This window comes from Marmota flaviventris, chromosome 17 (genome assembly GCF_047511675.1).
Source record: "Marmota flaviventris isolate mMarFla1 chromosome 17, mMarFla1.hap1, whole genome shotgun sequence".
NCBI classification, from domain to species: domain Eukaryota; kingdom Metazoa; phylum Chordata; class Mammalia; order Rodentia; family Sciuridae; genus Marmota; species Marmota flaviventris.
In genome coordinates, this window is record NC_092514.1 from 2641281 (window position 1) to 2664898 (window position 23618).

A 23618-nucleotide genomic window follows, 5' to 3' on the forward strand; every position below is an offset into this window, starting at 1 on the left:
TAGCAGAAGTATTTAAGCTGCAGCTCACAAAGTAGATTTCTATTTGTGATTCTGATTTGTTTTTTTGAATGTTGGTGATGGTTCATGAAAAAGATTAATATGCAAAGAGCAAAATCTAAGACTGCTATTTCCCCTGATAAACCCAAGTGTTTTCCATAATATAGACTATGTCTCAGGATACAGAATTTTAATTTTACTCTTCAAATTAAAAGTATTAGGAGAGTGAGTGAAACCATTCGCTGCTCGACTTTTATTTCATCCAGGAACAATGACATCTGGTATCATCACATTGAACTTGCTTAATAACAGGGAGAAAAAAAATACATGTTGCCTGTTGAGACCCAGCTTGGCTTATCATTTGGTCCAAATTTTATATTCAAACTACCAAAAAAAAATTCATCTTAAAAAGAAAAACATGAACAATTTACCGCCCCCCACCCCCACCCCCACATTCTGGGAAAAATCAAAATAAAACTAATGCTATTGTAGCATTTCTTAGCAAGATCATTAGGGAAATGTATAAACACAACACCTTTTCATTCATATTAACATCTGAAAATGAACAGCAAAAACCCTAAATGTCCATATATTGGAAAAAAGAAGCAAGTGGAGGTTCAGAATTCTCATAAGAACTGCTGAACATTCTCTTCCATTGCTTTCAAGAGGGTCATCAGGATGGCAGTTTCTCAACATTTGTGCTTCATGGCAAGCTAAGGAGAGAGAGGCATGAGAAAAGTGAGACTCAGTAATAGGTAGATCCCTCTGCTGCCTCCTCCCCACATCCACATCAAGAAGCAGAACCAAGATTTCACTCTCTGTACATCACTGTGACTATTCACAGTGGCACCTTGTAGATGAGCAACACTTTCCAAATAGTTCAGTGGACACTGGCTTACTTCTCTTCCTGTGTTAATTTAAGTGGTGTACATGTCCAGTGGGAGAAAGTGTGGTGCTGTATTCTTTCAGCCCATTGAAGGAACAACTGGAAAAACTGATGTACAGGCAGAACTCACCCTAGAAAAGTTGGGATTCCCAGGTTACCAATTATCCAGGAAAAGCAGTACTCCTACAATACAAGTATCTACTGACATCTCATGATGTATAAAAATTAAATGGCCTGTAGTGGGACAATATACAATGATGTACTCACTACCCAGTCCGGACCTTCAACCAAGTCCGAAGACCTTGACAATTATATTGAGTTGCTGACTTGGGCTGAACAACTGACCAAATTCAGACCTTGACTCACTACTTATCCAACTGGTATCTGAGGAATGTGATCTACTGAAACGTTAGCTCTTTATAAATAGGAACACCAAATAGCCCACTTGGGAGACCAGGATCATGCATTTTAAAAAACGTTATGCAGATACAGAATTGAGTTAAATCTTTCTTTTCTTATCTAGATCTTCTCCCAAGGGACCCATAGAAGGCACAGCAGAGACTGAGTTGCAATTCTTCATGTGTTCAGAGTCTGACATTGGGGATGAATCCCAGGATTGGTCTGGGAATGACCAGGAGGAGAGTTCTGTGATGCAGAATTCCTTTAAGCAAAGAACAGATGGTGCTCTGAGGCAATAGCTTTGTTAAAACCCTGCCATTGCATCATGATCAGGTTCTCTGCCTTTTAAGAATTAGGTGTGGACCTGCTCTCATGTTGGAAGGTTAACCTTTGTGTTTTACAAAGAGCATGTGAAGTTGAGTATGCACAGGCTGCTAGGCTGAGTGCTGTGGGGTTCTGCCAAGAAGTGTGGAGGTGGCTAATAACTCTGATATCAAAGAGTCAAGAGTCCAGGACAGTAAAAAGAACTATAAACTCCAGTGAGTAAAAGGACAAAGCCAGGGCTCTACCTCAGATTGGTCCCACTCCTTGGCCACCCTCTTTACTGTAAGGCCTCCACTTCTTGCTCTGCTTCCATTCCTCAAACATTATTTAGCAATGAGGACCATCAAATAAACACCGAGCTGTTAAGTGTCTTGCATAATGAATATCAAGCATGAATATTTGATTAGTGCCACCGTTCTGGTATTCATTGAGCTGTTAACTTTCCACTAAGGAACCTGTGCCAATTCATACATAGCCATTAATCTTCAATGGTGATTGTGTTGCTGCTCAAACTAGACCCCAGTTTCCAGGACAGCACATCTGGAATGGAGCTCAAGGGACCACCGGTTGTGACCAGCTGTGCTTTGCAGAAACACAACCTCATTTGCTATTTGAAGTACCTTTATGGTCTGAATGTTTGTGTCCCCCTACCTGCCATTCATTAACCCCCTATGATATGGTATTAGCAATTGTTGCCTTTGGGAAGTAAGTAGGTCATGAGGGTAGTGTCTTTATAAATGGGATTGTATCCTTATAAAGAGGGTAGAGAAAGGCCCCTAGCCCTTTCCACCATTAGAGGGCACTCTGAAAAGTTGTCATCTATGAATCGGAAAACTGGCCTTCAGCAGACATGAAATCTTCTGCCACCAGGCTCTTAGGTTTCTCAGTCTCCAGAACTGTGAGAAACAAAGTTCTGTTGTTTTATCAGTTTTATGGCATTTTGTTACAGTAGCCTGAATGACCTATGATAGGCATTTTTGCAGAAAGTGGTATCATTTACTTTTTAAGAGAAATCCCCTGGGAATTGGGAGCTTTAGAAAAGAAGGCAGGATGGTCAGAGCAGGAAGAACACTAGACTAAACAAGGTCAGGACACATGGTTACAAATTTTCTGTGTGACCTTGAGCTCTAAGGTCACAGCTGTTCCAAACTTTAGCTTCCTTATGTATCTATTAAAACATCTCCAACTCTATGGATTAATATAATTTAAGTGTCAGAGTTCCCAAAGAAGTTTAAAATTTCCTTTTGATCTATTCTGTTTTCTTAATTTCTCATGGAAAACTTCCTCTTTCAATGTAATCTATCTAAATAATGATAATTTAAAAATCATCACTGACACTTGGTAGATACTTATAGGAGGCCTGAGACCCTTCCCTCTGGGCCTAGAGGTCCAAGGGAAACAGCTGGCTGTAGTACCTGGAGAGCTGGCCATTCCCTTGCAGTGAGATGAATGCCACTTGCCCTTCCTTCCCCCCAACAATGTGGGTTTCTACAGAACGGGGCATATCCATGCTCCTTTCTGGGAGAAGTGTCATCTGAGGATGCCTAGGTGTGGGTAACACTTGCCTGCTTACTTATGGCCCCGTGGCGGGCTGTGGGTACTGCACACACTGTAGCGCTGTGCTTTTGGGGGCAGGGCTGCTCTGTGGTGGAGCTGTTCTTTCCTAACAGCTGGGACTGTGCCCAGTCCATGGCTCAGGAAGGAACCGCACTTCCTGAAGCCGGGCTAACCAGGGCGGAGATGAGGGATGTAGGGGAGTGGGGAGAAGGATCATTTTCCATTTGCTCTGTAGGGGACAAGCACCCCAATAGCATAAGGGCAGGATTGTGCAAAAGTGATTCCTTTACTCTCATACCTGGGTCATTGCAGGGATTCTGGGAAAGTTAGAAGGTCAAAGATCTGGTTCTATTGCAGTCTAGACAGGTGTTGGTATACCTTCCCACGAGGGGTGGTGTCCTGCTTCAACTGGGAGCTTGGAGGAACTGTCACCTAGAATCACTATTCTCTGCTCAGGGCTCTGCCATGGGTGCTGTGCCTCCACTTGTAAACACAGCCCACTCTTGATGAGTCAACAAAGCCACTTATGCCTGGGGGTGGAAGGCCTGGCTTCCATCTCTGAACTCTTTCCTCACCAGCAGGTCCCACTGGGGCCTGGCCAGTGAAATGACATCTTCTTGGTAAGCCTACTCTAGCAGGGCCAAATCAGCAGTCCTCATCCCTGGGAAAACAGCCACACCTTATCCAAAGAAGTCAGTCTGCTTGTTAGGAATACTGCCAATGTCAGTGATTCATAAGCACATATCCCAGTTGTAGAAAACATCAAGTCTGGCTTTGACACTGTCTCACACTCCCGCAAACATGCTAATAGACTCCAGCAGCCGCTCTCCCTGAAGAACACTGCAGGAGGGGAAACGGACCCAATGCCAACTGCCCCTGCCTCGTTCCTCTCTACCGAAAGCAGGTAACTAACTGCCTGACACAGACCCTCCCATGGTCAAAGCCAGAGTCTCCTCTGCCTTGGGTGGCTTTGTCAGGTTCCTGTTTCAAGTTTCTCTCCATGTAGAGGGTATGGACTTGTAGTAGGAGGCCCCCCACCCCAGTGTCCCTCCATTTTTTTCTCTCTTGCTATTTTGAGGAGCCTCTGTCACTAGTAACACTTCTCCAGCTCCTGTGTAGTACTCATTGTGACTGAAAGGGCAGGTTTAGCAGAAACTATTTTTATGGAAGTAATTTTAAATAATAAAAATTCAGATTTATACATGTTACATACTGTGCTGATAGATTCAAACTCATTAAATTCTTTAACACCCTAGAAAGTAGTACTATTATTAATTAGCTGTGTTTTACTGATGAGGAAACTGGGGCTAAGAGAAATTTAGCACTTGTCCAAGGTCACCCAGATGGTAAATAACAGGTCTGAATTCAAACAAGATGTTAACTACCATACAATATTGCTTCCAATCACCTAGCCAACTTGGCCATGATATCAGGGAAACACAGTTGCCAAGGCCAAGAATTCAGGCCATCTGGTTAGGTTATCCTCTTGGGTGTTTGTACAACCCCCTCTGATAGGGACGCTTTTATGGAAGGCATCCAGGTATTGTCTATGCTACCTTAAGAAGAGTGATTTCATAGTCTCCCTTGATAACCTGGTTCATGGTTAAATCATTACCCTCAATTCTTGTTTTAGCAGAATTTTATCAGTACTCTATTGATTGCTCCATGCTGTGTGAGAAGCCATGAAAGAGAACTGCTGCCCTTCACCCCTTCCCAGTCCTGAGGGAGTTAGGAAATCATTCCCTTTAGCCTTCTCTTTCCCAGCTCAACATTTAAAATGTTTCTCCAAATTTCTACTGACCATTCCCATCTGAATTATTTAAGTTGCTGCTATATGAATGTGAGACTGAATTCCAGCATTTCTATCTCATTTCCACCTCTGTACACAAAGGCTGGAGAAGGGAGGGAGGGACTAAGGAAACCTTAAATCTGAGTTCACTTCCTCTGTAACAGCTGCAGCAATGACGCCCTGGCCTCCAGCAGGGCTGTTACATTTTCAGAAAGATCAGGCCAATTCTCTAAGGGTCTCCAAAGGGTCCCAGGGGTAGCAGTGCAGTAAGACACTGTGGCGATAGAGAATCAATGATACCCCCCGACAGGTCTGTGCAAAGTTGATGCAGGGAGGAACAGCAGAAGGCACCTACCTGGAGTCACATGCTCAGTTGGGACTGAGTGTGAGCCTGGGAGAGGCCACCTCTGCTGTGGTTATTTTTCTTTCTTTCTTTTTTTTTTTTTTTTGGTGCTGGGGATTGAACCTTCTGCATGTTATTTACAAAACCCCAGCCCTGGGGTTATTTTTCTTGTTGCTTTTTAGGTTGCCCATTTTTGTTTCCTCAGCAGCAATAGGACTTTCTGTTGGTGCAAATTAATTTTTTTCCCTCAAAAGTCACCTGAAAAGCATATCTACAGGTCCAGATTATGAGTCTGACAGACCATCATCAGCAGAGTTTGTTTCTGGAAGCCTAAATTCCAATCCCTAGCCAGAAAAAGAACTGCCCTTTGATCTGAAGCACGGGGACAGCATAAATCCTCTTTAACACCTGACCAATGGGGCCCCTTATCTTCAGTTTGTGAATGCCTTAGGTAGTGACTACCAATAAAAACTCCCGTTTCACCTTCTGAAAGGTGCTGTTCTTAGCGGTATGGAGGCACATGGTGTGCACCCAGTGACATGGGGAATGCCATTCTCCAGACCTGGAGGCAGGAGGCATCTTGCAGCTTCACACCGTCTGAGCCCAGAATCCACGCACTGAAATAAAATCTGACCCCTGTCAGTGGGCACACCAGCCCTGAGACTGGAGCTTGCTTTGTGCCTGGGGAAAACACAAGAACACGAGATGCCAGCTACAGGACAGGAAAGAGACGGGATAGAAAAGTAAGCCCAAGCAGCTTAAAGCGCACCAAGGACACTTTTAGGCCTTGGCAGGGGTGGCGGATACATTTGGAGACTGGATGTCATTTCTGCCTCATCCTGTGCCCTGAAACTTGAATCCTGACCTCCTGGGCACCAACTAAAAATGTTCCAGATTTCCTAAAGAGGCAAGGTTGGAAGGTCAGAGATAGGGATAAGATGAGGACATCAGAAAGGCCATAACAAAGAAACCAGATACAGAAGAAGTTTTTCATAACTCTGGCACTTAGTAAGTAGCACATGGAAATTATCAAAGAGAAATTTTTTTTTAAAAAGCTGCTTGATTTTATATCTTGCACCACAGGAAACATGGCTGAAATAAAAAGTTTCTTGATACTATAACTTCCTGGCAGCCCAGAGCTAAGACCCCGGCCCTCAGCTGGCCCACCTTGTGTGCAGTTTCTGCAAACTGCTGGGCACTATTCTTCATGTCTTCCGTCTTCTCCTCTGCTCGGCCTAATCGCTCCCCACGCTCATTCAAGGCCTGGCTAGCCTTCTGTACTGCACTGGTCACGCTATCAGCGGCCGAGTGGAGGATGCTGTTTCCTGGAAGAAGAAGAGCAAGAGCATCAGGTGCTAGCTTAGTTGATCCACAGTGACCAGACCCTATGCTATGGAAAAGCCTCCAGCACTCTGGAAGCAAGCTGACATTTCTTCTGATTCTGTCTGTCTGACTGACTCACTGTAGAAGACTACCACAGATGGACAGCAGAACCTAGGCAGATTCTGGATGCTTTTCTCCACACCCATCGATTTTGCCAGTGTTCTGTCTGCTGAGGCTCAAAAAGCTGGGGCCCATCTGGATTTAAGACTTGGCTTGCAAAAGTAAATGAGAATCCTGACAAGTTCACAGAATTAGGCAAGTTCAATGAGTCATGTCTGGACCTTATGTGCATTTCCTTTTGGTTTGCAAATTTAGGAGAATCATCACAGGAAAAATGGGGCCACAGGAGTTTTCCAGATACAATGCTCTGTAATTCCTTTAATTCTTCGCTTTCATTTTCTTCTTTCATCCAGCAAGTAAGAAATACCCCCAAATATATAGCTCTCAAGAGCTACGACTCAGTCTCAAAGTTTAAGGTAGATGTGTTGGCTTACAGCCTTGAATCCTGTGCCATGGCTAGGATTGCTGGGCCTACTGATCTCTGATTCCCAGTATATGGAATAGGAAGCCTCAGTATGAGCAGGTAGAAAACTATTACACAAAACAATGTACAGGAAATTTGACATTCCCAAACTCAGGAATGATGATAATGAGAAAATGAAAAAGCATCACATCTCAGAGGGTCATGCATTCTCAACATCCTATTTGCCAAAGACTGGTCAGCAAAATTTGATGGTGAAGAAGTTGCAGACGCATAACCCACTGAGAAGCAGCAACTTGCAAATGACAACCAAAGGAAATTTATAGCTGTATTTTGTTAACACTGAGTGGAAGATATTTAATGGCATTTCATGTAATAGCTTTATGTCTTTGAATAAGTTTATGACATCATTTAACTTTGTACCTAGGATGGATGCATCTAGCCACAGATAGCTTTTAATAGAAATGTAATTTCCACTGGTCTTGGCTACAAAGACTTCTAATTTCTCCTCTGTAGGAACAGCCTGTGGTTTGTGGAAAAGGATCTCAGGCAAAGAAAGTGCCTGGTCTAGAGGAAGCACTTAGTGAGTTGTTTTCCATTTTTCTTCTTTAGGAGTGGACTTCAAGGGCTTCAAACACACACTAAGGGAAGGAGAATGGGATTAACTTAGTGTTACTATTTGCAGAAAGCATCACATGAACCAGCATTAAAAAAATGTGTACAATGGAGCAGGGAGCAGAGGAGACGTAATTCTGGAGACATTTGGTGGAACACAGGCTTGGAGTGGAAGGTCTGGGATTTTGGAACAGATTTAGGGGGAGAAATCTTAGTCCCCTTTTGTTTTCATGTCATTCTCATGACTATGATTAAAGCCTATTATCCAACCTAATATTTATTGCCGCAGCCCGGCTGCAGCAAAATAACTGGAGGGTGACGAACAACTTGTGTACGTTGATACAGCAGGAGTGGGAGCCGTTTATTGTAGGACAGGAGCAGTATTTATACATTCCACACAGCTCATCTAATTAGCATAAACTAGATATATCAGTCAATCAATAAGGAATCTCCACACTTAATGGCTCGCTTTTGTTACTTCTCAAACCACTCCCTCTGGCATTTTGCCAGGCACCATCCAGACTTGTTTACAAACTCTAACATTCCCCTGGCAAAATGCCAGGTGTTATTTTGACTTGTTTACAGACTCTAACAATTTATATAGCATTTTTGCAATCATAAATCACCTTCACAAATACTACCTCACTTGATTATCCAAAAATTCTACTGAGAAGACAGACTGGAGAGGTGGAAAGGCCTGCCCAAGATTGTATCACTAGGGAAATAACACACCAGCACAGGGACCTGCTTTCTCCAATGACTTTTCCTTATTATGTACCCCCTTCTTTGCAGATATGATGTGGGTCTGGGGAAGCAATCACTTAACATTGTGGTAGCATAGGAACAGGTTTCACAGGTTATTTCCCAAGGTAATGCGCCTGACCATTTCTGTCTTCAAAGTATTCCACTTGGTAAATTCAGAGCTACCCATGTCACATTGCAAGTCCTATGATCTGAAGATGGGAGAGGCCAATGGTGTGTGATGAGAAGATGGCTTAGAGCCTGGAAGGTGCTGGGAGAGGAGTGGCACAAGGAAATCCCTTCATATACCCACAGTTTAGCCACATAAGGACTGGGAAAATACAGGGCAGGCCACTTCATGGCTAGGAATAGCCACATTAAATCAAAGGGATTTTAGAATTAGTTGCTATAAATTTAAGAGGGTGTGTAAAGAGGATTTGTCTTTTCCTTTGGAAGTGACCCATGTGATTAAAAGTTATATACATTTGGGTTTCTGGAATGGACCTGCTACACATAAGCCATACTACTTCTCATCATGACTTCCCTAAAATTAGTCTGGTACATGATGTCAGATGATATCACACCCAGTTTTATATGATATTATTTAACCAATAGTTGTTATAAAAAATAGAACCAAATGGTACAACTGAAAGGGAACCAAATGCTGCTTTTACTGTTCAAAGATGACACTGTGGACTACTATCAATAAGAAATCTACCTTCAGTGATTTTCAGGCACAAGAATGAATTTGGACAAATCTCATTTTCCTAGTTGAAATGCTCTCTCCCAGTCTCAATTCTATGCACAATTCAGGCCCAGTGAAGTCCCATCACCTTTATCAAGCTCTAGATCAATTCCCTTCTCCTCCTCAACTCTAAGTGCTACCTCTGTCCTCGTTGAGTGCTTCATCAAGTATTATCCGGGTCAACCTTTCTCCTACTTCACTTCCGTGACATGTAGCTGGGTTAAAAATCCCCTGAGGTTACCAATTCATTCTGTTGACCAAATAAATTTTAGATCACATGGGTCATTTCCAAATCTTCAAATGTCCCCCTTTTTTGACGTAGATCTTCTGTTTACTTATTTTCTTCTCTCTGGGTTTCCTTGCTCAAACTATAATTCTAGGGTTCTGTCCTTCACCCTCTTCCAAGTCTCTATGGAACAATCTTATTCAGTTCATGACTTCAGTTTCCAATTCTTAATCTTTCATAAGCTCAGTTGTTCTAGACAACTCCAACTAAATGACCCAAAGTCATCTTAAATTCAGTATGTCTAAACCTGACTGCATTATCTTTCCCTTCATGCCTGCTTTCCTTTGGGATCCTTGTTTTAGCAATGAATCCCAATATCCACCCAGGTCTTCATTCCAGCCAAAAAATCTAGGATCTCCTCTTGATTCCTCTCTCATTTTTAAATTTTTATACTGAGGACTGAACCCAGGGATGCTTAACCACTAAGCCATATCCACAGCCCTTTTTTACATTTTACTTTTGGAGACAAGGTCTTGCTGAGTTGCTAAGTGCCTCATTAAGTTGCTGAGGCTGGCTTTGAACTTGTAATCCTCCTGTCTCAATCTCCTGATCCACTGGGATTATAGACATGTGCCACAGCACCTGGATTCCTCTCTCATTTTTATTCCATAGGATGCACTTGGAAGTTTGTCTCTCTACCTGCCTAAAGAGCACATCTGTTCTTTAGGGAATGTGGGAATAATGGAACAATCCTACTTGGTTCAACTCAGTTTGAAGCTCATGGAAGACACTCCTCAGATATCTTGGTGTGTAGCATGGTGTGTTGCTCAAAGTATTGAGACATATTTATTCAATCAAGGCATACTTTGTAAATAGGATGCCTTACTCAAAAGTTTGGGCCCATCATACTGTGCCAAGTTAAATCTGGAAATGAGGCAGTCTCCTGAGGCAGATAGAACAGTAATTCTCTCTAAATAGACAGGAAGAATATTAATATCCAAATTTATTCAAGCAATCTGAGAAGAAGCTGTCAACCACAGCAAATAAAGTCAACTTCCTTTTGAATTATAGACTCTGGAGAGTACAGCAGAAACCAGTCTTGCTTCATTGACACTCTCTTCACATCAGTACCAGTCAATGTGTGCTTTTAAAAACATATATGCTAGCATCTTTTATGTTAAGTGATTTAAAAGACTTTTTAAAAAAGAAACTTGAAATAAAGCTATAGCATTGTATTCAGTTACTGTTAGAAAACACAATTAAAATAAATTTAAATGCACAGGAAAAGAATAAAGTATATTGAAAAGTGACAGCAGAAAAGAAAAAAAGAGAAAGAAAGTGTTTTGGAAGTACACAGAATACACCAACAACTCAAAATATCAACATAATTTCATTTGGTCCTCCGGGAGTTACATCGTGGTAATTAAAAATTCTAATTCTATAGCTAATAAAGAGGCAACTTAAACAGAATTTTTTTTGGGGGATACTTTCTATATAAAATACATAAAGTAGGTATTTCAAATGTAAAATACTCATCCAGTTTAGAAAGTAAGGCAGGAGAAAAACTGTCTTAAAAAATAAATGATCAATAGATATATGCCCATATATACTCAGTGCTGAGCAAACATGGTCATCTAAAAACAATCTTCTAAAACATAAATGTCTTAATAGCTTTACTTGAACTATTTCTATTTCATCATCAATTTAACTGCTTGGGAATAGTCACACAATAAATTATCCAAACAACCAAAATAAAAAAAAAAGAAGAAAACCAATTTAAATTGTGGGGAAACACATACATATACACACAATGGATTTGGGTTCTAATTAACACAAAAATTGGCAAGGAGAATTATTATATTAAATCTGTTAACAGACCAGGAACACTAATAATCTCATACTGTATGCACCCAATGTTCAATAATGATTTGTTCTCTGAGTGGATTAAATAGGCCGTATTCTGTTTTCATCTATTTTTTTTTTTTTTTTAGCAATACCACTTTCATGAGTAGGACACAAGGTACAATTAAGTCTCGTTCAATACCAGCAACATTTGATTTAATTTCATGGGATACTAATATGTGGGATTCACCTAAGATGATTTTTTCCTTTCTTTCTCTACTTCTAGTCTAAGACATTTCACTGGTCAGGACCTCTCCCAGATCCCATGTTAACAAAACAAAGTTACACAAAGAACTGGTTCCTTGACAGCTCAGTCTCCTAGTCCCAAGGCCCCTCAGTACCACCTACAGTTTACTCCACTTCCTATGAAATGCCCCATTCCTCCCCCTCAGTGGTACTCAGTTACATGGTAGTCATGATGCTTCAAAGGAGACTGAGTCCACTTAGCACTGTGCCTTGAACTAAATATTTTATAAATGAATAATATTTAAATAATAAGGATGGTACTAGCTTTTACTTTTATAAACAGAGTGATTAAATGCAAAGTACCAGTGAAATGAGATGGCTTTTAATTCATGGACTCCATTAATTATTGAAGATTAATACAAGATTAAGAGCAACACCAAGCTCTTTTGGCATTACACTAATCAATACTGTCATGCCGCTGCATTTCAATGTTAGACGACCTCTAGAATCCTTTTTTAAGATAAAGATTCTTCCAAAAGGTTAAATTTCACTTGTACCTCTTTGGTAATGACTAGTCAGAAACATTCTTTTTAAAGCCCTGGGTTACATCAAGACTTTCTAAAGGAAGGGCATGCAGGCAGTGTGAACATTAGCTGTCACATTACAGAACAGGGACCATTCTCAAAGGCCAACCAGGTGGCAGATGCTGTGGTAAGCTGATACTTTCCTCAAAGCAAGATTTCTTACCCTTACTTTACAGTTAAGATTAGGGAGGTGAAGGACTTACCCAAGACCATCCTGGTATTGACCCCAAAGCTCTCAACATTTATGTCAGCACTTCCTAAAGTGGCTTTGTGGGTTAAAATAGTGCTACAAGGAAAAGTCAATTCTATGGTAAAATGACTTTAGAAATATGACCTTTCCTGGATCTCTCCAGGAGACATTTGGAAAACCTTTAATAAACTAATGTAAACCAAAGGTGAAGGAGGTTGGGGTGGCAGGTCAGGGAGGTAATGCAGGGTTTCCCCAACACATTTATTCACAGGGCCCCCTTGCACAGAGAATCTGAGATGGGGAATTCTACAATAAACTATACTGACTTCTAAGTTAAAGGAGAAAAAATAAATAAATCCAGCCTGTTCTCATCAATTTAATAATAGACAGACAAGTCATGTAATTACATTAGAAAGGCTTGCTTTATAGAGCAGTAGAACAGATATAGCATGCTGAATGGCAGTTCCAGAATTATCTTTTGTTTCAAGTTGGAGGCTAATTTCAGGGACCATGAAACTTGCTTGTTGCCTGGAGCCGGATGACAAAGAAAAATGGACTCAGTGCTCAGGAATACTTTGTAAGTCCATAAACTCCAAAGCCTACTTGAAGGAGACCTTGGAGTTATCTATTTTTGGAGTTACCAAAGGAAGAAGAATGGGCCATTCTGTCAGGTAAACGGCTTCTGCTGGCTATGTTAAGGTAATTTAGTGGAGCCCTAAGGACTCAGGAAAAAGCCCACAGTGTCCCCTTCCTATCTATATACAAGTGTGAGTTCATATTCTCCTCTCAGTTCACTGTTCTAATATTCCCAATGACAAGAGCCAAACATTTAGGATTATATTCATGTCCCTTTCAACATTGAAATTCAGGATAGGCAGGGAAATTCATCAGTATGTTTAGTGTTCATTTAACCTTGGTTCTTATGAACATGCTCTTATAAGAGTTATGTGGTATCAGAATAATGAATTCAAGGACACATCTTTTGGTTCTGTTTTGTTCAGAGTATATCAGGCTCTCAGAAGGGTGGCTCAAGTGAAACTTCAAAGAGGGAACCCTTATTTTGAGGTTAAAAACCTTAAGTGGCTGTAAATTTGGTAAAATAGATTTTGTTCCTTGTCTCTCCAGTTTGTGTGACAGCAAACCAGCTGTGACCTGCAGGTCTCTGCTTTTATTACAGTTGAGATGCTGGTGGATTTGACTTTAAGAACTATAATTTCAAGTCTTGATACATACAATTTGAAAACCCTCTACATAATTCTATAGGCTAAAGATGAATTCTGTTTGATATGTGGAGGTTGGTGTTTACTAGCTGTGCAACCCTGAACAAATTACTTTCATCTTTATGCTTTGATTTCCTCACTAGTCATGGGGGTTGGTCTAGAGCCTACCTCATGATGTGGCCATGAGGAACATCTGAGGTGATGCACAAGTGGGGAACCTAGAACTCTGGCACTCAGCAGACATCTGACCATCTTGCTTGGCCCATAAACATTCTTGAAGGAGAAATATCCTCTGCCTGCTGCCTCTCATGCTTCCTGTCATTTTGAATATTCAGTGGCATGCTTCCAACCCTCTCAACCAAGACTGTTCTCTCAAACTGACCAGTGGCCTGGCCACTAGACCACAGGTTGATGGACTATTGCTTTTGAAAGTTGCTCTTTCTCTTGACTTCTTAGAATATGCTATCTCTTGATTACCCCAATTACTTTGGTTGCTCTCTTCATTTTTTTTCTGGTTAGAGGTACAGGAGAGGTCTGGGCTTCACCTGGCTCTTGCCAAGTGCCAGTGATGTGGCCTCAGGTAAGTTACTCCCTATGGGTCTATGGTTTTAAAAACAGCACCTTGGGCTGGGGTTGTGGCTCAGTGGTAGAGCACTTGCCTGGCATGTGGGAGGCACTGGGTTCGATCCTTGGTACCACATTAAAATAAAGGTATTGTGTCCATCTACAACTAAAGAACAACAACAACAAAAACAGCACCTGTATTTCATAGGGTCTACTGTGAGAACTGAATGAAATATGTACTTAGCATCTTGCCAGTAATGCAGTATGAGCTCAATGCACTCTCAGCGAATCAGTAACAACTGATTCATTTCATATTATTACAGAATATCCATGCACTAGATACTTCCTCCCTATGTCTGCTTCATAAATTATACCTTATTAACCCAGTCTCTCTCCTTACCTTCCATCTGTTCTGTTCTTCCTGAATTCATGATGTATTCACCCATCTCTCATGCCCATGCTCAGTTTACCTTTGATTCTGATTTCTCCATCACATCCCATATTCCAATGTTCATGGAGTAACATTTCAATAAGGGTACTTTGCCATCTATTTCTAGTCACTATGTTACTTTAAGTTCTCTTCCAGTCTTACTGGATAGCCACTGCAGCCTGGATGATTTTCCTACCACTGGTCCCTAGGTCTTCTAGTGCCTTCTCATTCCAATGCTTTGCTGGCTCACCCATAATATACACAATCAACTCCAAGGGGCACTACTTGCTCTAGCTCAAGGCTTCTCACTGAACTCTCCACTACTCCCAACCTTCATTTACTTTCTCAGTGTTCCTTGAAAATTTTAGAGAATTTTTAAAGTTTTGTCAATTTCTTACTGTAAGTAGGGTAGAACATATATTTTGAAAATGAATGTGAGTAAAAACTTTAACAGGGAATACTGTGGCCATCTTTGTCCTTGAGGGTGTCTCAACATAAGCAGTCAAACTTTTTTATTTTTTTACGCATCAGTACTCAAATGCAAAGCCAGCACTCAGACTTTGTTGTCTAGCAATATTTAATATTTTCCCCTAGAAGAAAGCAAAGTTCTTTGGAATGTAGTGGATTCTATACCTCAGGGCAAGAAAAAAACTCAGGCCTAAAATGTCTTATTACTGTCAGACAGCAAGAATACCTTAAAAAATGGTAAGGATAGTGCTAATAGACAAAAAAACCAAGTTTAAAGTGAATCCCACTGGGCAAGCTGTGATATTTAGAACATCAATAGCAATAAACACTACAAAACTGAAAATAATTATAGTAATTTTATATAGCATTGCAGAAGTCATAACTTCCTAAAAAATAAATAAAAGTTAATACAAAATGTAAGAAGTGAAGTTTAAACACAAACGAAAATGGTAATGATAGGATGCTTAATTTGTTTTATTGATTTCAATTAGGAAGAAATACTAAAATATCTGGTTATTTCATTTCTTCTAAATATTTGTATCCAAATATTATTCTTCTAAATATCTGTATCCAAAGCTGTGTGTTTATCTCTCTGTGGGTAGCAATTGGTAAACACAGGAAACTGAGTAAGCCAAAGAATTTCAGAAAGAGCAAGAAACTGTCATAGAAAAAGCTGATGAGCAATAATGGTGAAATATAACCATTAATCAGAAAAAGTGACAGTGAGGTATTTCTCTCTCTTCAGAAATTTGACTGTTGAGAACAGATTGCAAGTCCTAGAGGAAGAAATATCTAGGTAAGTTACAAACTGCAGTAAGAAATGCATAAGGCATCTGTATGTTTCCATTAATGCTAATATACCAGATAGAGGTATGATAATGATGTGGTGGAAGATTATGTAACACTGGCCAAGCAAAGCAAGAGAAGCGGTTCTGGGAGAAAACCCATCAGGTTGAAAGTATGGGATGCTCATGTAAAGCGAGGGTTTAAACAGTGCTTCTGATGAGAAATGATAAGTTCAATGATAAATAGAGACCCAGTATGATATCCAAGGACTCAAGTTTAGATTACTTTAGAAGGAGAAAGCAGGCCCTGTGCCCCCTCTAAAATTAACTGCTTGATAACCAAATTCCTCTAACGTCAGGAAATATGAAAAAAAAGAAGAAAAAAAGGACTTTGATTAAATTTGGAAGATCTGGGAAGAAGCTAAGAACTAATGGAGACATAAACTCATGGTGTTGTTTACAACAGGTTGAAATATAATACTCCTTTAAGTATTATAATTGTTAACTTTGTATATGTTTATCAGTTGAAAGTATCTACAGCATGTAAAATAATGTCCTATTAAATTGTGATTGTAGCTTAAATTTTTTAAGATAATTCAAGAACTAAGTTTCATAAACAATGTTTAAAAGTTTAAGAAAGTTTGATTTTTCAAGTTGTGCTTAGTAGAAATACTTGAAAAATTGATCATGAAACAAAATGGAAAAATAAAAGTGTTTCTTCTCCATGCATAGAGTCCCAACAGCCTTTAAGGAAATAATTACTATTCTCATGCACACATCTCTTTTCTTGCCTCTGAGACCTTGTATAGTCTGGTTACTCAACCAGTGATGCCTTTTCTCCCTCTCCCACCTGGTCATTCATATGCATCATATGTTCTTCCACCTTTGAAAACTTCCCTGCTGGTTTGTGAATTTACTGAATTATTTTTGGGCCGCCAGTTTTTTGAATGGATGCAGAAGTGGGCTTGGAACACAGTCATAGGCAAAGTAAATGTGCTGTCACACATACAACCCCCACCCCAAGCCAGGCAAGGAGCTTCCAGTATAGTAACAGGAGCAGAGTATGTATAAGTTAAAAAAAAAAAAGATGTGTGTGTGTGTGTGTGTACATGTTACAGTTAAAACTAAAATTATTAAAACACCAATAAAAATTGCCAGGCAGTTAAACAATTAACACATTAAAACATGTGCCAGGCAGTTAACAAACAATTAAAGAATTGCCAGGCAGTTAGCAAATAATTTGCTGTGCTACTGGAGAGGCATCGACAGAGTCAGTTAGGAAGACCTCTCTGAGGAGGAAATGTTTAAGATGTGACGCTGGACAGAGGAGCTGGGACAAAGTCCACACATAAAGGCTTGAAAGGGGGAATAAACCTTATGTGTTCTAGTAACTGAAAGGGTAACTGGTGTGGCTATAGAAATAGAAGGGGAGTGTGGGCTTGAGAAAGAGTAGTGGGACAAATGGAGCTGAATTGCAGAGGGGTTTAGAGATAGATCCAGAAGCCACTGCAGCAGTTTAAATAGGGGCAAGATGGACGGAAATTATTTCTGAAATGATTACTCTGCCTATGGTTTGTGAAAGGAGCAAGAGAGGAAACAGAAAGAATGATCAAGAAGCTATTACAATAATTCAGGTAGGAGATAATGGTGGCCTGGACTAGGATGAGGGTCGGGAGACAAGATTAAGTGGAAAAGTTTAAGATACATACTGATGGACTGATGATGGAAATGATGGAAGACGAAGGATATTGACTAAATCCCAGGCTTCTCACTTGAGAAATTGGATAGTAGTGCAATTTATAAGATTAAAAAAAAACTGTCAGGAAAACAGATTTCCTTGGAGGGTGGACAGATGCAAGAATCAGGTATTTCATTTTTTGTAATGTTATACTTGGGTTGCTCATGAGATAGCCAAAGTGGACTCCATAAAGCAAATACTGATTCCTATATGGGAACAAGCCTGGGATAGACACAAAGTTTGCAAGTCATCAGCACAGGGAGGGGGTGGAAATGGCCAAAGTACCTAGGGATTAATACCAAAGAGAATAGGGGAAGGTTGGTAAGCCGTACCTTTAGGGATTTTAACAGAGTAATGTGAAGGTAAAGGGCCTGCTGAGAAAATTGAGCAGAAATAGTCTGAGAAGCAGAAGAAATCCAAGGTGAATATGGCACAATGGAAGTTAGGGCAGGACAATATAACCAAGGGGCAGCCACAGTTCAATAGGGAAAATGGTCTCTTCAACAATGGTTCCGGGGGCAACCGGACAGCCACTTGCAATTGCATGAAGTTGGACCCCTACATGACACATACACACATTTAACTCAAAATAGATCAAACATCTAAACATCAGAGCCAGACTCTTAACTCTTAGGAGTAAATATTTAAACTTAAACTCTAAGGGCAAATATTTAAGGCCTTAATTGAGACAATGGTTTCTTAGATATGACACCAAAAAACACAAGCAACAAAAGCAGAGACGAACTTCATAAAAATTTGAAAAGAAGATTATGCTTTTAGTATAAATAACATGATAATCTTCTATTACAGTTACCAAGGTCATATACTATTGGACTAGGTCATTATTGCTGTAGCTAAATCCTATTATTTAGAATAATGAGAACCAAGTCAGTCTGCAGCCTTGACCTGTTTTCTTTTGATACTGGCAACAAAGTGTGGGTCGATTATGTTTCAGACATTGTCATCAAGGACAACAGAATTCAGCAGATAGTTCACTGAAGCACAGCTTTTCTTTCTTTTTTCCATGCTGGCACTCGTGAACTTGAGAACCACTTATTTTATTATTTTAATTTGGAGAATATAAAATTGAGAACCTCACCTCATTGACAGATTGGGCATATGATAATGAATAAGCTAGTATGCTAACAAATGTCACATCTAATTTCTGTCCAGGTTGATAGCTGTAGGGGTATTTTTTTTTACTAGTTCTCTAGAATCATACTTAACAATTTTGAAATTGCTATGAAATCACAATGGAATTTGTGACTATACATTAGTTAGTCTTTGGTGTAGATATATTTTGTTTGATTACTAATGAGTTTGGTGACATATTTTACTTCCTAAGAAGGATGCTATAAAAATTCCTGCCACTGGTCATGTCATTAAAATCCACTACAATTTTATCAATGGAATCAAATTACTATCAATTAACAAAGAGAAATTAATCTACATTACACTGTTTTAAACACATTTTCAGTTCATACGAAGAACACACACACTGAAGGAGGGAATGCCCTCCAACCATAGATGTCTATTATCAAAGTTACAAATGCAACTCATTTCCACTTGTACTATTATTATTATACACCATGGTTTGCTAACTTCCCAGTATGTGCCATGAACTACTCTTAGTGCTTTGCACCCACTATGAATCCTAGTGGCTACTCTTCGGTATATTGTTCCCCTCTGAAAACTGATGACATGCAGAAACTCACCCCAAAATAGACTTCTGATCAGTGATAAGACCTTGATTTGATCAAGTATGGTTGACTCCAAAATCACTATTCTTTTTTTTTTTTTTTTTTTGCACTATGAGAGTTTCTGGATTCTTGTAAGGCATATCTTGTAAGGCAGAATCTAAGTGCCAAGTGTTGATTTCACTTGTCCCAGCATCATGCCATTGTAGTTATTCCTGTGGGAAGCCATTCTCCCACGTGATTGGGCACCTCCCTGACTGGGTGTGAGGCGTTCTGGCTGTTCTGGCTAAACTGTGTCAGAACGAATCCCCACCCTTTCTAGGTGCCAGAGCTCGTCTGTGTGGGGGTGTGACTGACCATTGACCCTGAGACCAATCACTGACCCTGACCTTGGAACGCTGTCCCCCTCGACCTTCATCGGATGGAATTTTCCCCTGAATTTCTTGTTCCCCAACAAAAGGCCACTCCCTGGCGTGCTCTCTCTCTCTCTCCTGCTAGTCCTGAGTAAGCCTCGCTGCCCCACTGGGTGGCTCGAGGCAGGAGCCAGAGGGAGGGCCGTCTCAGACCTGGTCAAAGAAAAAGGTAAATTGAGTTTGTGTGTTTATTTTGATCTCACTAGTTAACTTCTATGCTTCCAATCTCTTGTATGAAGCCAGCGTGATGGTCGCACAGTGGAGTTCCTTTGCATCAGCTTGCTCACCTCAGTCACAGCTCTTCTAGGCATCTGCTTCCCTGAGGGTGAGAGGCACTCTGTGCTCCTATGGTACCCTTTACATTTATTACAAGGCACCCAACTGTTGATCTACTTATTTATGTACCTCTTCAAACTAGGAGCCTCTTGAACATAGGGGTCGCCCCTTCATTTTTTGGCATCTCCAGACATAATGTCTATCACAGATGTTCAACAGATACTTGATGGTAGAAAGTACATTTAAAAGGAATGGAAGACATTCTTATTTTATAAAGATGTGATGAGGTTACTATTTATATCTAAATCCTTATTTTCCTTGACGTTTGTTTTGGACTATACTATTCTAATTAGTACATGGAAAAGCTCATCTTTTAGATGTGGAAAAATAAAACTGCAATTTGATTTCATTTTTCTAAATTGTTAGGGATTTTCTTATTCTGTTAAAGATATAATCACATGTAAAATATATCAAGTTCAGGATATTTGATGAATATGGAAAAATTATTTTCAATAGAAACAGTACTGTTTCCAAAATCGTCGTTGTGGTTCTGATGGGAAAAAGATGACATCCCAAGTGAGCGAAAACCAAAACAGATTTTACTTCTTCCTGTGTTTATTCCATTTAGAAAATGAACTGAAGGCATATTTTTCGCACCTCTTCTGTATAAATACCACACTTAAAAAAAAAAAAAAAAGAATTAAGCATTGAAAACTCAGTTTAGAAGACTGAACTTTTAGTATATTCCATCCCTAGCCATAAAGGTTAAAATGTGAACAGAATCAACTGGGTGTGGTGGCACATGCTTATAAACCCAGCTACTCGGAAGGTTGAGGCAGGAGGATCACAAGTTTGAGCAGATTGGTCAACTAGTGAAACCCTGTCTTAAAGTAGAAAAAACTAGGGATATAGCTCAATGGCAGAGCACCACTGGGTTCAATCCCCAGTATCACAATAAATTTAAAAAAAAATTATAATAGAATCACATCTAAAAGAAAGTTTTCTCACAATTTAAAAATATTTCATATTTCATCCATTGGTTTTCAAGCCATTTATAATCCTTGTGAGAAAAATTCTTACATCCTGAGGAATGAAGAATCCTCATACTTTGAAGGTATATGACTCTCAACACAACACTTAAATATATGGCCACTAATGCTCCTTGGAATTTTCAAGATAGAGAGACCATTCAGGGTTGAAGAGATGATGATCTGTCTGGGGTGTGGTTAGAATAACGAGAGGAAGTGAGATGACCAGTATAGCAGATATTCAAGGAAAAGATGTGAAGGGCCTGAACTATAATGGAAAAGATGGGAAGGAAAATGCAGAGTTTTAAGAGACAGTGAGGGAGAAGGGCTTGTTGGCAGAGAATGGATCATGGCTTTTTAAAGGAAGAAAAGCAGAGTCTTACTATAAGAACAATTCACATTACTTGATTTGAAATTAAGAATTTAAAAAATGCTTTTTGAAGTTTTCCTCTGCTATGCATAAAAGATTTGGCAGAAATAATGCTAGGTGTCCACAGAATTGTGTCTCATTTTTCTTCTTCCTGAATATATATTTTAAAGTCTGTATTTTCTTGCCTTCCTTGTAGTTTGATGGGTAAGATGGCCAGTGGGTTGTAAGAAGAAGCACAACATTACTTCTGGGCTGAGGCAGCCAACCCATAGGCAGCCCTCCAGCTCTTTCCCCTGGAAATTTGACTTTGGAATGCACTTCATGTAGAGATGATGGAATGCTAAAGACAGGAGTAAACTGAAACCTTGGGTCACAACTAAGAAGTTGCCTAGAGAAATACTGAAGTCACAGGCCTTGTTGGAGTGAAAATAACATTGTATATGTTAAGCCACTGAGATTGTAAGATATGATTGTTATTGTTGTTATTGCAACATTACTGAATGTTGTTCTGACCAATAAAAGGGGCAATATTCCCAATTTCAACATACTCTGGAGAGAGTAACCAGGTTTAGAAGACTCTCTTGAAAATATTTTATTTACCTAAAACAAATTGAGTCAATGATATTATTCCTGTATATGGGAACAGGAGGAGTGAAATTGATAAATGCATACTTTAAGCACATAGTGATGAAGTTAGTTACTTAAATATTTTTAAACCACCTAGGATAAAAATAAACACAGATAATCTAGTTTTTGGAAAGTTTTCCTTCATCTCTTTAAGGACAAAAAAGTAGGTGCTATTACAAATAAGCATTAGTAAACCATATTTATGGTTTAAATATAAAAATATTGTGCTGAGAATGTAGTCCTTGTCTAGCATGCATGATGCTCTGGGTTCAATCCCCAGCATGACAAAATATAAGTAAAATAAAGATACAGACTTCACAGATTAATATATTAATATAAATATGCCACTTTCTGCTTTGAATTTTTAGCCATAGCAACTCTAGTAACAACATTCATAATGCCATTTTCTCTCTTGCACAGTGTGGCTACAGACACATTTCCAATTCCTTTCTTATTAAAAACGTATCGATAGGTAAACTTAAAGAACAGCATGGCAATAAGGTAAAATGACATTGTATCACACAAGTGTGACAATACATTGCAGTCACCATGGCTTTTGAAATAGCACAGAGGTGAAAGGAATCAGTAGCTCTTCTCACTGCCACTCCAGAGAGCCAGCACCAACATGCTTGTCACAAGCAATAACATACCTATAAATGTATGCATAAAGTCATGTACTTTGATACTTGATGATTTTTAACAAGATGACTGGTAAAATGTCTTTAAAACTGGTACTATTCACTTTAGGGTAGAAAGGAACTTTGTAAGTAAAAAGTATTTATTTTGCATTCAAGACCTAGTCTAAATACTAAAGATAAATAACATTTGGAAATTCACAACTTAGAAGTAAAAACCAATAACAGGTGAAAAAAGTGGACAAGACTAGTAAATTGCTGGACTAAATGGTTAATTCTTGTAACAGGAAGAAAGCAGGGTGGAAGGATGCCTAAAGGTCAAAAAAAGAAGAAAAGAAGATGAATGGGAAAATAAACTCTTTTTCTTAATTCCTTAAGTCTTTGGGAAAAAAGTCTTGCTTCAAGTAAAATCTCATACAAGTCTAATTAAGCATTTCTGCGGCAGGATAGAGCTATAATTAAGGCCTTACCTTAGATGGCTTACTAACTTGCAGCTGCAAACTGAACGTTTTAACATATCATCATATTGGCATTAGTTTGACAAATGTAGTAATCATTTCCTTTTGTGGACTAGAAGACATCAAGAACATGCATATTTTAATTCGTATGTTAGCTGATCCAGACATAATTATTAGAGGTTACAGGGTATATATGGCACTACAATTTTTTCTAGTCCCGTTTCTTTTAGGTAATTGAATGCTTTGCTTATTTTGAATAAATGTAACTCGACACAAATGATCTAAAACAAGGGTGAAACAACAGGGAAGATGAAAGAAAGTAGGACAAGTTTCTGAGCACTGTAAAACATGAAAATTAAGTACTTTCAAAGATAAAAGTGGTCTGAAAACTAGGCACTTGAGTGTCCACCAGTTATTTCTATCAAAATATGCAAATTCATACCCTGATAAGATGGTAGTGGCATCTTTCTCTGCCTCAGTACATGAGTAGATGCATATTCATCACTTAAAATCTGAAATCTTATTGCCACCTAACTATACTCTCAAGTCTCATAATCATGT

At 39.4% G+C, this 23618-nt stretch overlaps 1 protein-coding gene and 1 long non-coding RNA gene across 5 annotated transcripts in view; one reads left to right on the forward strand and one right to left on the reverse strand.

Moving 5' to 3' along the window:
* Positions 1-490: 490 nt before the first annotated feature.
* Positions 491-23618, reverse strand: part of LOC139701369 (syntaxin-binding protein 6-like) — a 170743-nt gene continuing 147615 nt past the window's right edge. The window contains exons 4-5 of the mRNA XM_071602915.1: positions 6463-6620; positions 491-710 (exon numbers count right to left, since the gene is read on the reverse strand). Coding sequence (XP_071459016.1) covers positions 687-710; positions 6463-6620 — 182 coding nt within the window. The 3' untranslated portion in view covers positions 491-686. The remainder of the gene's footprint in view (positions 711-6462; positions 6621-23618) is intronic.
* LOC139702261 (uncharacterized) overlaps positions 3918-23618 on the forward strand; it is a 38913-nt gene continuing 19212 nt past the window's right edge. For 3 of the 4 annotated variants that reach the window (XR_011704838.1, XR_011704837.1, XR_011704840.1), the window contains exon 1: positions 3918-4067. This is a non-coding gene — a long non-coding RNA (uncharacterized lncRNA). Of the gene's footprint in view, positions 4068-15775; positions 15827-23618 lie in introns of all 4 variants that reach the window. The other variant, XR_011704839.1, reaches the window with a different exon arrangement.